At 34.9% G+C, this 14626-nt stretch overlaps 1 protein-coding gene across 1 annotated transcript; it reads left to right on the forward strand.

The window, feature by feature from the left end:
- The first annotated feature begins 4720 nt into the window (after positions 1-4720).
- On the forward strand, positions 4721-8476 carry HORMAD1_1 (HORMA domain-containing protein 1). The gene is made up of 6 exons (XM_051216944.1): positions 4721-4775; positions 4810-4954; positions 4988-5088; positions 5128-5434; positions 7954-8057; positions 8144-8476. The coding sequence occupies exons 2-6, from the start codon at positions 4819-4821 to the stop codon at positions 8165-8167; spliced, it is 672 nt and encodes a 223-aa protein (XP_051065578.1). The 5' UTR covers positions 4721-4775; positions 4810-4818; the 3' UTR covers positions 8168-8476.
- Positions 8477-14626: the final 6150 nt, after the last annotated feature.

Here is a 14626-nt window from a genome sequence, read left to right on the forward strand (position 1 = left end):
GATTTCAGTAAGAGAGGACAAAGGGAGCTGCTCCCATTTATTTTTTCTACCGAAATCACACCAATCAAAATGGAGCTTACGAATATCCATAAATGTGTCCAAACCCGTATCGCATGTAAATAAACCGAAAATAGAATTAAAATGACTGTCGTGTAATAAGGAAATCGAGCCATGATTTACCGTGTGAATTATTAGCAAATACAAGGGGTATAATAAACATTAATTAAAATGGTAACCACCAATGTAACTAAGGTTTAGAGGGTCCAGGTAACGTGGCCATTTCGTAAAAGGCTGATACAAAGAGCTTATTACCTAGCGTTAAGTGACATATTAAGTACGACAACATGTGTACTTGGGACATGGACTAAGCGTGCTCGTGTACATGCAATATGTTTTACCACAGTATGTCGACTAACGAGTCATAAATGTACATGATTTCGACTAAAACTTGACGGCAGTGACAGAATATATGACTAGTTTACGTGAAAGCAACTACGAAATGTTATCACGCATCATAAATATAGTACGAAATAATCTAATGAAATTATGAAACTCGCCTGGGTTACCCTTGCCTTTAAGTAATGAAGTAGGCAGTAGTTTGAATCTGGATTATGTACGAGGTACTGTTGATTAAATTTTTCGATTAACACAGCGTTGTAGACGTGAATTTCTAGCATTCGTATCCTCTGTTTGGCCATGGAACTCAGCAATTGGAAATTAGGCAGGCAGTGGTAAAAAAGCAGAACATTCTAGTGGATAGTGGTTAAGCAGAAAGATGAATTTATAGTCGATAGTTAATCTTGTCTTATTTATACCAGTGGATAAGGTACAAAGAGATATGCGTTCGTGTTGCCTTGTGGCTATACTCACGAGTGGTTGATATTTTAACAGACATATTACACAGGAGCATTTACATGCTGCTAATGCTTGTTAAAGAACCACGATAGCCGATTATAATCGTAGTTGATTGGTTAGTTCTGTCGATTGAACGAATTATTTAGGTTTAAATGCTAATCAACATTGACATGAAGCAACGAAAGTTCACAGTAACAGATTAACATAGGCGATGATAAAAATGAAAAAGAATAAGTATAGAATACAATAATAAAGATTATAGTGATAGGTTGCGTTATTCGAAGTCTTGTTCACCAGTGTAGATCACCAACGTTGATGATCTATGTCGAAATGATTGGAGGCCTACTCGAGTTAGACGTGAATAGTGTGACGAACCAACTAACGTCGAAGTCACACCTCGTGGTCAGCACCTTACGTGGACTACCCCCATTGACGTAACAAGGTATTATAGATGCTTTGAAGACTGTACAACACAAAGGACGTTATTACAGAAATATATTAGTTAAAGTAGATACAAGCCAAAGTAAGACCACTGCCGCATGGGCCAGTCCATGACATACCATTAACTAATGCGCGTCGGTTGTACATGACCTTGGCAGGGAGCGACGATCTGTTCGACATTCAGTGATCCAACTGCCGGATGATTTGGCTAGGGCTCAGTGACATTTCACTGGCCCTACAATACTCCCCACCAGATTCAGAGGCCGTTTGAATCGGTACCAAACATGTTGGGAGCAGTCGCGCGTCGGAGAGTGTCAAACGAATATTATAAATTCTCCAGGTATTGCTTATCTGTAAAACAAATGGAAAGGAGGCGGCAGAAACTGGTCGGGAAACAGCGAGTCATAATATGTTAGTAGGTCGTTGCTTAAACGTAAATTGATTAACCATAGAAATAATGAAAAGAACAAAACGTTTTATTGTTCTATCAAGTCGCGCTGAAATATATAGCCTTGACAAGTAATTCAGTTCCTCCGATGACAAACGTTAAGTCTGCCGCAAGAGTAATGATGCTATAGCGACAGTAGGATAAGTGTATTATCAATCGATATCCATATTTGTACTGTCATTAGTTTAAAGTTGTAAGTCGGGCAGTGTCGTTGATAGCCATTAATTAGTGTCGAATTCTAGTTATATCTATATCTAACAGACTAACCGTAAGTACAGAAGTATAACAGTGAAGAGTGGTCGTTATTTCGTTGTGCGAAGCTATTGACCAACTTGTAGTCACAGTTTGAAAAGTCGATGACTGCTGTTACAGTCAGTAAGGGTTGAAGGCTACAAATCCACAGCAAAGGTGGCACGATGAAGTCTCTAAAAGATGATAAACGGTGAATGCTGCGTGTTTGTTCGGTTAGTGAACAGAAAACTATCGAAAAGAACATAAGAAACCAAGAGTGTCACTCTGGACTCATGTCAATGATACCCGTGAAAAACGCTGTCAGTGTTGGGATAGAGGCGACAATATCGTTTTCAGTTTGCAGGAGATTCGCTCGACTGCATAAACTGATGATTCGCGCGAATGATATTGTCGTCAGACCACCAATTGAACTGGACAGGTTGTAAATCGTGGAGTAGTTGAACAGCCGATTGATGTACCGGAATCATCTGTTAAATAACAGCCACGATGAAACAATACTTCATAAAATGAAGTACGACATCGAAGTAGAACAACTACAATAGTTCAGATGTGTTACAATGTCAAGTCTAAATAACATCGTTCTTACGTATATTGACAGTTGCACTGAACGTTCGCTTAGGTATGATTAGCGTAACAGTTGGATGTGTGAATAAAAACATATACGAAACTATGGTTGGGTTCGTGGAGAATTTTCGAGGACGTTTAGATATTTTCCAAACCCGTATCGCATGTAAATAAACCGAAAATAGAATTAAAATGACTGTCGTGTAATAAGGAAATCGAGCCATGATTTACCGTGTGAATTATTAGCAAATACAAGGGGTATAATAAACATTAATTAAAATGGTAACCACCAATGTAACTAAGGTTTAGAGGGTCCAGGTAACGTGGCCATTTCGTAAAAGGCTGATACAAAGAGCTTATTACCTAGCGTTAAGTGACATATTAAGTACGACAACATGTGTACTTGGGACATGGACTAAGCGTGCTCGTGTACATGCAATATGTTTTACCACAGTATGTCGACTAACGAGTCATAAATGTACATGATTTCGACTAAAACTTGACGGCAGTGACAGAATATATGACTAGTTTACGTGAAAGCAACTACGAACTGTTATCACGCATCATAAATATAGTACGAAATAATCTAATGAAATTATGAAACTCGCCTGGGTTACCCTTGCCTTTAAGTAATGAAGTAGGCAGTAGTTTGAATCTGGATTATGTACGAGGTACTGTTGATTAAATTTTTCGATTAACACAGCGTTGTAGACGTGAATTTCTAGCATTCGTATCCTCTGTTTGGCCATGGAACTCAGCAATTGGAAATTAGGCAGGCAGTGGTAAAAAAGCAGAACATTCTAGTGGATAGTGGTTAAGCAGAAAGATGAATTTATAGTCGATAGTTAATCTTGTCTTATTTATACCAGTGGATAAGGTACAAAGAGATATGCGTTCGTGTTGCCTTGTGGCTATACTCACGAGTGGTTGATATTTTAACAGACATATTACACAGGAGCATTTACATGCTGCTAATGCTTGTTAAAGAACCACGATAGCCGATTATAATCGTAGTTGATTGGTTAGTTCTGTCGATTGAACGAATTATTTAGGTTTAAATGCTAATCAACATTGACATGAAGCAACGAAAGTTCACAGTAACAGATTAACATAGGCGATGATAAAAATGAAAAAGAATAAGTATAGAATACAATAATAAAGATTATAGTGATAGGTTGCGTTATTCGAAGTCTTGTTCACCAGTGTAGATCACCAACGTTGATGATCTATGTCGAAATGATTGGGGGCCTACTCGAGTTAGACGTGAATAGTGTGACGAACCAACTAACGTCGAAGTCACACCTCGTGGTCAGCACCTTACGTGGACTACCCCCATTGACGTAACAAGGTATTATAGATGCTTTGAAGACTGTACAACACAAAGGACGTTATTACAGAAATATATTAGTTAAAGTAGATACAAGCCAAAGTAAGACCACTGCCGCATGGGCCAGTCCATGACATACCATTAACTAATGCGCGTCGGTTGTACATGACCTTGGCAGGGAGCGACGATCTGTTCGACATTCAGTGATCCAACTGCCGGATGATTTGGCTAGGGCTCAGTGACATTTCACTGGCCCTACAATATGAAACAACTTTAGTTGTGAGTTTCATGAGTGTTTAGAGCTGATAAGTAAACTAGCAAGAGTTGTTATTATTGTTAAACTTTACCAAATAAAACAAGATTCGATGAAAACTTGAAACCAAAAATACCCTTTGAAGCCTGAATAATGAATTTGAGCAACTGTTAGCTTCCTTAATGCCATAAGGAATAACAAGTTATGCGGACCTATTCCATAATCAAATGGCAAAACATTGAGAGATCATATATTAGGATTTCATTTGTGAATTAGTGAACTTACTGCCAGTCTATTCGCTTCTTATCTCCCGCTCAATTTTAGACTCAGAGACTCTCTACTAAACGATTAAAAACCACCGCATGTAAAAAAGATGGCTCAGGGTTTTCCATTTGTACATCGTGTGGCTGAAGGTAAGACGTTACCACAAATCTAAACCTTTATAAAGGAACTAAAATTGAGAAGAGACCTTTTTCAAAGCAGTTAACTCATTTTTAGCTCAATCGTTATTGTTATGAGTGGTGTATGAAGGTTTGTTTTAAATATCTCCAGTGCTGCGTTTTCGTAAGACATAACGTTTTATCGCTGGCACTACAATGGCGACAGCTATAGCAGTTAAACAGAATGTTGGAAATGTAAACTTCGGCTTCCTTATCATCTTTTTGATAGTGGTCGAAAATGTTTCCTAATGAGCTAGGAGTCGAACTCCAATCCCTGGTTTTTATAAAAAAGCTGTTTGCGGTTGCAGTATCTTATGTTTTGTATTTCAGGGATATTTTTCCTGAATCCGCTTTTCATGACAAACAACTGGAAGGTATAAAGCAACATCAAATTACTCAATTTTCAGGAATCGAGCTAAAGATTTTGAAGGAAAGCTCTATCTTACCTGCTTCTTCAAAAATAGTTTATTGGCTTAAGGGTTGTTTCGATGCCATCGACCGTCATTTTGTAGGTCTAATAAGCAATACAGAATAAAATTTTGTCTAGCTTAAATCAGCGACCATTGCGCTTTATTTGTCGGACAAAGATTTACATCCCAGCAAGATTTGTGAATATAACATCATTGAGTCCTATTGTTTCAGACTTTCTTATGGCCAGGAGAAGCTATCACTTGATTTAAAAACTGAAAACAAAGGAGAACCCAGCACTATATGCGAGATCTCAAACTGCCCTGAAATCGAAGTACGGAATGCTACTTTGAATCTACTCAAAAATATTCGAACTGCTGGAGAAAGATTATCCAAGTTACCATCGGAACTAATGATAACGATGAAACTGCAGTATTACGACGAAGGTAACCGGTTTTTTTAAGAAAATTTCGTTAACTGCCAAGGTTGATATTTTAAATATTGCTGACATCTTTTATTTTTGTTTACTTACAAGATTTACTCATTTCAAAATATTGAGTCGTTCTTGAAACTCAGTAATCTGAAGGTTTAAGATTAACAATGATGTAAGAATACCTTTTTTGACTTCACAAATGCAGATGAACTTAGTTTAATCATGAAACGGCGTATTCTAGACCGGAATTTCCACTGAAACTTTCAACCTTAAGTACATAAAAAATACTCAAGGTCTATATTATTTCCAAAAACAAGTACACTGATTGAAATTCATGATTAAAAAGATGACAAGGTAATTGAGCTTTCGTGATTTATGTTTTGGATTTACTAGTTTGAGGAACAAATATTAAATAGATGTGAAAATATTTTCATCATATATTGGTAATTCTCAGTTTGCTAGAAACGGGATTACAGTAGTTGTTGCCATCACATCACTGGAAACGTAATAGTTTTCAAACAAATATACTCGCGCGAATCTGCTGACGTCAGTGTAAAAGCAAAGGTCAGATAAAATGTTTTAGAAGAAGTCGTTCTTGGTTTGTTTTAAATTATAGCACTGAATATTTCATCAAAAACCTGAGGAAAGACTTGTGAATATAATGTCATACTACTCGCCACTTTTTAAAAAAACTTCTTACTGCTTGCGTCACATTATGGTCGTAATATCATGCTACACTCCTGGAACATACAAAAGCGTTTGTTATTTTAATATCCGTGATGTACAGTTTCAAAGGCGGTTGCATGTGGGACAAATAACTTCTGTAGTCACGGCATAACAGCATATAATATGTCAGATTGGTTCAAAACTGAGTTGGTAGCACAAGGCTTAATCACTTCGCTAATGTGCTTTAAGAATTTGTTGATTGGGTTTTTTACATTTATGTTTAGTAATATGGGTAAAATGTCTAATATTTAAATGGTTATTTTCATGAGTATATGCCTCATTCAACCCGTTGTTTTCTATTTATTCCAAAACACTGTGTTTAAGAGTTGTGTATTGATCAGTTTAAAAAGATCCATGTTGTGTGTGCATGTGATGTCGGTAGTAACAATTACATGAGTGATTTTTTAAAAGGAGATGGTTTTTATACCATTAGTGCAAAAACTGGTAGTATTTTGCATGTCAAATATTAAAAATATAGCCTTTTGTTGGTCAAGATGAATTTGATGGAATAAGGAGGCTGGACATTTAAAAGCTGTGATCAGCTTTTTTTATAAAAACGGACTAGAATAAAACATTTCAAAGACGGTATATTTAAGTATTCAGTGTCAATCACAGAATTTCATTACGTAAATTTCATAAATCACGAAATAATAGACCGAAATATGAGGCAGCAACTTACTTGATAACTTATATACCAAGCTGTGCGCCTCCATTTGTATTTTCCTATTCGAAATGAGATAACAGTCCCAGCAAAAGACTCAAGCATGCAAATGTTATTAGCCATCTTTATATGGAGATGGAGTTTCACTCAACAACGACTTCTTTCTAGATTCAACTACTTTACTATTTGTTTTTTAATTTGTATGAGCTTCGTTGGCGAGCTTTGCTGTACTTAATGATGAATCTAGTTATTATATCCCAAAAGGCTATTAGTATTTCTTCAGATACGGTCGATGAGATGAAATAAGTCTTTGGCTCATATAGATAAGTCTTCATAAATAAAATAGCTTAGGAAACTAGCCCTATCCTAATTAGGTTGAGCACAACTTTTTGAAAATGAAACTGAAAGCGGGGTATATGCTTGTTCCAGATTATTTTTGATTCTATTACAGTCATCCTTTAGTGGTTATATACTTATCTAAAGCCATTTTATTAATTCAGTTGGAACATTTCTCTGTTAACGTTTATGATTAAAATTCATCGTAAAGCAACTAGTATCTTTGTTTAGTTTTCTTTTGCAAGCAAATCAACTGAATGTAACATGTTTGTGTGTTGCTGTTTGTCACAGTAAAACACCTAGTGACCTTAGGTCATTGTTTGTAAGGTTGTTACGACACAACCAGTAACTGATAAAAAAGTAAACAATTTTTAAACAACTAATTATAAGTTGGAGTAATAAAATTAAGCCTAAAATCTTAATTGAATGCAAAGACGAGTGGCGAGTTGCTAAAATTAACTTCAATCATAAACAAAATAAACCGTCATTTTGTACGAAAGATCTTTTGAGTTATTCACCTGACTACAAGCAGTCAATGAAAAATAAAATAAAAGAACTTCAAATAGTTATGTAAAACGCTCAAAAATAGAATCAGATTTTCGTTATATGAAAGCAGTAAGCTATTATGAGATGAATTTTGACCTAAGCTTACGTGGTTGAGTGATAGATTTTAGGAAGTTTAAATTGCTAGTTCTAAAAGACATGTTTAGTTGTCAATAAAGTAATAAATAAATAAACAGTGAGCAAAGTAAATAATTGAACCACAAAATTAATTATCAGTATACATGCAGTCTATGCTTTAATTTTAGTTACACCAGAGAGTTACGTTCCTCCTGGATTCAAACATGCAGATAATGTCAGTTTCAACTTTGAAGAAGATAACATTAATATACGGCTCGGTAATGTGAAAACTGTATGTTAACATATTTTACTGAACTAACATTATGTTACCAGGCTCACCACAGGTATGTGTTATTTCATAAAGAGAAGTTGTTGTAGCATCAAAATGCACATACAGACTAGTCGACGATTATTAGCCGGATCTGTAAAATCTACTAAATCAACACAAGAAGATGAGAGCATCCATGAACTTTCGGTTAGTTTTATCATTTTACTCAGTATTCGTATTATGAATTAAACAATTCAACGGGACTTTGCTTTATTAACCATAAAATTAAGGTTTCTTTTTGTTAGAGACGTCCAAGTTTAGTTTAGAATTTGAAGCTTGATTGGAAACAAACTATTAGGAGTATTTTGCCGGCATTTAGCTATTAAAATAATTTAGGGATTTGACAGTACAACTCAAGATTTGAATCGCAAGTGCTTATGTGTGTAAACCGTAGTCAATTCATTTGATTAAATAAAATCAGAAAATCTGATGAACTACAAAGTTTACTGCGCAGTCGTCAGATGACATCATAATTAATATAAGTAGATAATAGAGCGATAACATGACACAGTAAACTTAAACAGTTATTCGTACACAAACTTATTCTATTTCAAATGATTTGTACATTTTAAATGTCCAAATGAACTGTTCACTTTTAAACTGTATGACAATAAATTGGATCCTTTGAATGATTAGATAGAAATTATTGAAATAGGAATGCAATTTGATGAAATTCATCGGTTCAAAATGAAGACTTTGAAGGAGGTCAATAAAAATTATGATAGTTTGTGGATAAACAACTACAAACAAACTAGCAGCACAACTGTGTGTCCAAACTTCAAACTAATTACCTAAAAAAATAGTTATAAATTGTTTCGACTTATATATTCATGGTGGACCAAACAATATATGGGCTTAAAAATAGTAATAAAGTTGTTGCGTACAAACAGTAGTATTATAAAATATCAGTTACACGTTATAAAAACAAGAAAAATTTATGGGCGTTAATTAAGTCAGCTGGCTTGTGTGTGCTCAGATTGCGTTTGGTACCAGAATCCACAATTATAGATGATTAATGATTCTAATAAGATTGTTGTGCTTCCAGTGATATAGCCAAACGTAGAATATAATATAAATGTGGTTGCAGTCTATAAACGTAGACAGTAGATGACTGAGAGTTCAATTATCACAACCACGAGCAATAGAGAACGAGAGGTGTGTGTATAGTAGTGTATTTGCTAGCAGTTAACAGCGTGTGTCATGCTATGCGTGTAACAATGGAAGAAAGTGTGTTCAGGGTCATACACTTGTACACAAGTACAATCATTTTGTGGTAAATATACAAACTGTAAAAAATAACAGAATAAATATAAACAACATCAAGAACTATTTACAAAATAAGTTTGTCATGCCTATCTCCACATATGACTTGAAAATTGGTAAACTAGTGTATATCGTACAGATAATGTAATTTGCAAGAACTCAAGTAATTGAAGTTTGATTCTAATGCTACTTCTGATTCATGTCCATTTACAGGTAAACTGTACAAACTGGGCCTTAGTTCTCCTATTGTTCAGCTAAATGTATGGAATTTGTTGGTTTTACCTCATACTGATTAGAATAGTTGTCAGTTTAAAGTAATGAAAAAGTTTAAATGGAGTTCATTCGTCTAAACGTAACCAGGGAAGGATATCAAAAGAATCTTATTTTTGAATTGGTCTAGTAGCACTAAACTAACGATATAAGTTAGCAAACATTTGCAAGGAAGTTTCTAACAACAACTAAGTTAAACGTTGTTAAGTTATTCAAAGAATAAACAATGGGATGGATGTTTTTTATAAAATGCGAGAAAGCCCCAAGTATTACATAAAACGGTCGATCAGCTTTTAAGGAAAAATACACTGTACAAATAGACTGTATCTTAGTCTATATTTCCATTGTCTTTACAGTTAGGTTCTCTGAATGCGAGTAAAGTGAATGAAAACGATGATCTCACTTTATCATTTCAACAACAAACACTAAGATCTGATGAAAATGAATTAGAAAGTTATGAAGCTCGCTGCCCATGTGGAGTAAATAAGGTAAGTGAACAATAATGAAATCTAAAAGTCAAAAATTACGATAAACTTCTGGCTAAAGTAACACACCAAAAACGTTTTATCCACATCGATGGAATTTTAACGTGAAGATAGTTATCGACCAACGTTAATGTTTTTGTATAAATCCAAGAATTCAGTACGTAATTACTTAGGAATAATTTTGTTTGTATGAATCACAAAATATTTACCATTTCAAATCTAATTATAGTTTTTACAACCGAGAAGTGTTAATTGACTTCGTTTGAAAAAACATTTGTCACCATGAAACTCATTTGATCATTTCATGATACCTTTAGTATTTATGTTCTTAACCCTCCTCACCTGGTTTGATTTTTCTTCGCATTAGTCCCTACTGTGATCTGCTGAAGTCCACAAAGTATTGTTACTCGTTCTAACACTACGTCTCAAACCGCAGTTCGAAACTTTTGATGTCTGATCGAACAAAAGCGTTCACCAGCTACGATTTCATTTTCCCTTGTCAATGAAAATCGGTGTCTTCTAATCTTGCACTTAGCGCAAAGTCTGCTTATTGACACGACTTCATCTCATGATGTGGGATACCAGTGTGGTTCGACCATCGAGTTTGTAAATACTTGACTGCAATGTTTATTAATTTACTGGTGTATGTATATCACTAAGTTCAAAAGCAGTATAGGTTTTTCTTCAGTGGATTCCAGCCAATGATCGCTTTTTCCCTCTTCTTAAAGTAATCAATAAGACTTCAGAAGTAAAGGGGAAAACATCGTTTATGTTTCATTGTTTCACTGATTGGAGTTTGGATAAAGTAAATGAATAACTCCACCTACAGCTTTCGGATATCCTTCAGACAGCTAGGCTCTCCCATCTATTAAGTGCAGCGGATGGCTTTAACGCGCAAATAAACAGGTTAAGTCAAAGCATGGCTTTCGGCCTCGTTTTTGAAAAGGTCGACGTCATCTGTTGCAAGTATCTTCAGAAACTTGTTCTCAGTTAAAGGGGATCAACCTCGATTATGAAGTGAGAAATTATCTGACCTAGTGACCGATAAAATCGACTAAACTACATTCAGATCACACCCTTGTCTTTCATCCATGAAGATATTCGATAAATAGGTGTCATTATATCTGGAGCACATATCTGGACTCTGATGACGCTTTTGAGCGATTTTGCATTGTCTGTGAATCACAGGACACAGAAAAGTTGTAACAGGAAATCCCTAGAGAGATCAGTTAGAAGATCAATGTGTCAGTTATATATTTATGAAAGAATGAGATTGACACAGAGCAATATTAAACTGTGTCCATCACGTGCTAGCTTATCATATTCATCGAACCATAAAAGTAACATTAACATCTTATAACGACCTCAAACGGAAGGTTAAAAAAGTTAGCACAATTTAACTCTCTTAACTTATTTCCGATTGGAATCTGAGAGACCACTGGATTCTATGATTAAAGAGCTTAAACGACACGACTAGAATTTATTTGTAGGGGTTCATTTGAATTCAATGTCCCTTTTCTGCTAAGTATTGGGTTGTGATAGAACTTTGTATTTCTCATCTCTCGATTTTACTCACCATTTTCAAACCAAATGTTTTTGCTTTTTTTTCCACTACTAACCTTAATACTCCGACCTATCCGATTTGTATCTTGCTAGTTCATTCCTCCTATATTGGTTGAAATTGTAGGAATTCGGGGAAACTTATATTTGTTTCAAGTTTTAAGTTGTATATGACTGACTTGACGAATATCTAAGGGGATCATATTCTTTTAAGTGCATACATTTATATTGCTAGTTTGTCAATAATAATATTTCTGGTCACTTCGAAGTGTGTAGTCACTAACTTTGCTTTAATAGAATTTAAGTCACATTGCTTCCCTCGTATATTTTATTTCAGTAGTCTAAGTGTCATACAGAAAATCCCAAATGATCTACATATACTTAAAAGTATAGTCGTCACTCTAACTGGTTACGCGTAATAGCTAGGTGTATTTTCGCTGACCAAAATTGGTTTTATTTAAGTAAAAAAGATTGAAATATTACTTCGCTATCTCTTATGAAGTGATAAACTCCAATTATTTGAAATAAGCTTTGATGTCCGACTTTTTTTCGTATTACTGAGGTAACCACTACTTAATTTGTAAATAAATTTCGACCGTGTTACTAAATGTATAATTGATGAATAATACTGATCAAGACTTATTTGAAATTTTATATCTTGGGTTGTATCGTGTACAGTCTTCTAGTTAAAAAAGCTGATCAGTTTAGCATAAAAATAAAAATTTAAGTAACCTATTTCCAAGAATGTATTTTTAAGCAAGTTATTTAGAGTAAGTTACCGTTCGTAACACTAATCGACTGCACTGTGTTGTGACATTTCGAAGTGCATGCTGAAACATTTTGCCAATCCACTTAAAATACACAGGTTTATGGATTTAATTTTATACAAATATTAACTGAAAACGAAAATAGTGAGAGTTATTCCACTAAATATAACAACCGTTACAAACCTAGAAATGCACAAAAATTGAATGAAATTTATTCACACCATTAAACTATCAAATTAAAAACTCTTTCTACAGTGCTGTTATCTACAACAGCAATCAATGCAAAAGTTCTAGGGATTTGTATTGGTTATTTAAGAGGAAAATCAGAAACGATCTCGTTTAAATTATGACTATATTTAATTTCAATGAATCCTTTTTCCCTTTTAAGTAGTAGGAACTTCTGCTTGGCTTAAAAGCATCTATTTAACTTCATTTTATTATGAAATTTCTCAAGTCATGTTACTCATTGAATCTTTCTTTTCTATCATATAAAGTTTATAAGATTTCACAGGTTGAAATCATGAGTCGATTGAAGCTAGACCACCATGGAAAACCTGGAAGCACTGGATGGCCGTTTCGTCCTAATATGGGACCCCTCAGCAGTGCGCATCCACGACCCCGCACCACGCGGGGCTCGAACCCAGGACCTACTGGCTTCGCGTGCGAGCACTTAACCACTAGACCATTGAGCCGGCATCCAACGGTGTTAATGTCGTGGATGCGCACTGCTGAGGAGTCCCATACCAGGGCGAAACGGCCGTTCAGTGCTTCCAGGTTTTCCATAGTGGTCTAGCTTCAATCGACTCATGATTTCAACCTGTGAAATTTCCAAAACTCTCCACAAAACCCATTCTGATAATAATCAACTGCTCACTAGTGACTGACTTCAGGAAAAACTCCTGGAGTTCTAGTGAGAAGCCGTTACCAGTGGAGTTCAACCAGGTCTGTTGTGAGATAGTAACTCACTGAAGACAATGGCGTGCAGTGGCGCAACTTCGTGGATTGGTTGAAGTTACACATTAACACAGCTGGATGCCAGCTCAGTGGTCTAATGGTTAAGCGCTCGCGCGCGAGACTGATAGGTCCTGGGTTCCAAGCTCGAGGGGGCGGGATCGTGGATGCGCACTACTGAGGAGCCCCATGCTAGGACGAAACGGCCGTCCAGTGCTTCCAGGTTTTCCATGGTGGTCTAGTTTTAATCGACTCATGATTTGAACCTGTGAAGTTTCTAAAACTCTCCACAAAACCCATTCTGTTTATAAGATTGTCACATTTTAACGAAAATTTAAAAAAACGAAATTTGAGAAGACATTTGAGTCCCAAAGTAGTCATTATTTTTGTTACCTCTACTTTTCAAGCAGGTAGATTATAAAGTTAAAGGATTGGTTTCACTTAGATTTTGCATATACGCTAGTAAATAAAATATATATCAATACGATTTTTAAAAAAAATCTATTTAGGTTTTTTGAAACTAAAACCTATTTAATCTAAAACATTTTTCTTATGAATTGAGAATTTCTCTGTTCATATGCATTGGATTACAACTTTTATGCTTGGTATTACCATTTTGTTTTTGATTCGTTTCACCAGAAAAACAAATAGATTTAGATTATTTTGGTTTCGACAAGATAAGTACATATTGTAATTCATACTGAATTAAATTTCATTTAGTTCGATAATCCAAAGAGTGGTCAGTTGAATCAGATTTTTTTATGAAATGCAATCGCTTTTCAATTTTTTGTGATTTGGTATTTCTCAAGATTAGTAATTATGCCAACCGATACATGGTATCGTGACTGACAGAATGTTTTTACCACTACAAAAGTTGATTAGCATATTCGATTTGTATAAGATAGAAATGTAACTGATTATGGAAGTTCCCTGATTGACGGGAATAATTAGAAAAGTATAGTTATACGTTTTATCGTAAAACAGTAAGTGATTTTACACTTAAGCAGATTTTATTGTAAAGGGTTCATAAAAAATGGTTAGGATTAAAAGATTATTATTATTACGTTAGGAGAAATTTTAGTGTTTAATTATAGTGAAGCTTGATAAACTGTTTAATTTACTAAAAGAATATTGGACGTTAATAACTACAGTTTTTCTAAGTATGTGGTCAAGATACATGTATACAACTTATTTGGTTATATTTTGTCCTGTTATAATACTTTAAAACGAAATTTCT

Source organism: Schistosoma haematobium, chromosome 6 (assembly GCF_000699445.3).
Source record: "Schistosoma haematobium chromosome 6, whole genome shotgun sequence".
Classification (NCBI taxonomy): domain Eukaryota; kingdom Metazoa; phylum Platyhelminthes; class Trematoda; order Strigeidida; family Schistosomatidae; genus Schistosoma; species Schistosoma haematobium.

What these genes read in the sequence shown, in the direction of transcription:
- HORMAD1_1 (XM_051216944.1), top strand. Translation starts at nt 4,819, where the DNA reads ATGTTTCCTAATGAGCTAGGAGTCGAACTCCAATCCCTGGTTTTTATA. An exon ending in ATGCCATCGACCGTCATTTT is followed by an intron (nt 5,089 to 5,127) that starts GTAGGTCTAATA and finishes AATTTTGTCTAG; the next exon opens with CTTAAATCAGCGACCATTGC. An exon ending in ACTGCAGTATTACGACGAAG is followed by an intron (nt 5,435 to 7,953) that starts GTAACCGGTTTT and finishes CTTTAATTTTAG; the next exon opens with TTACACCAGAGAGTTACGTT.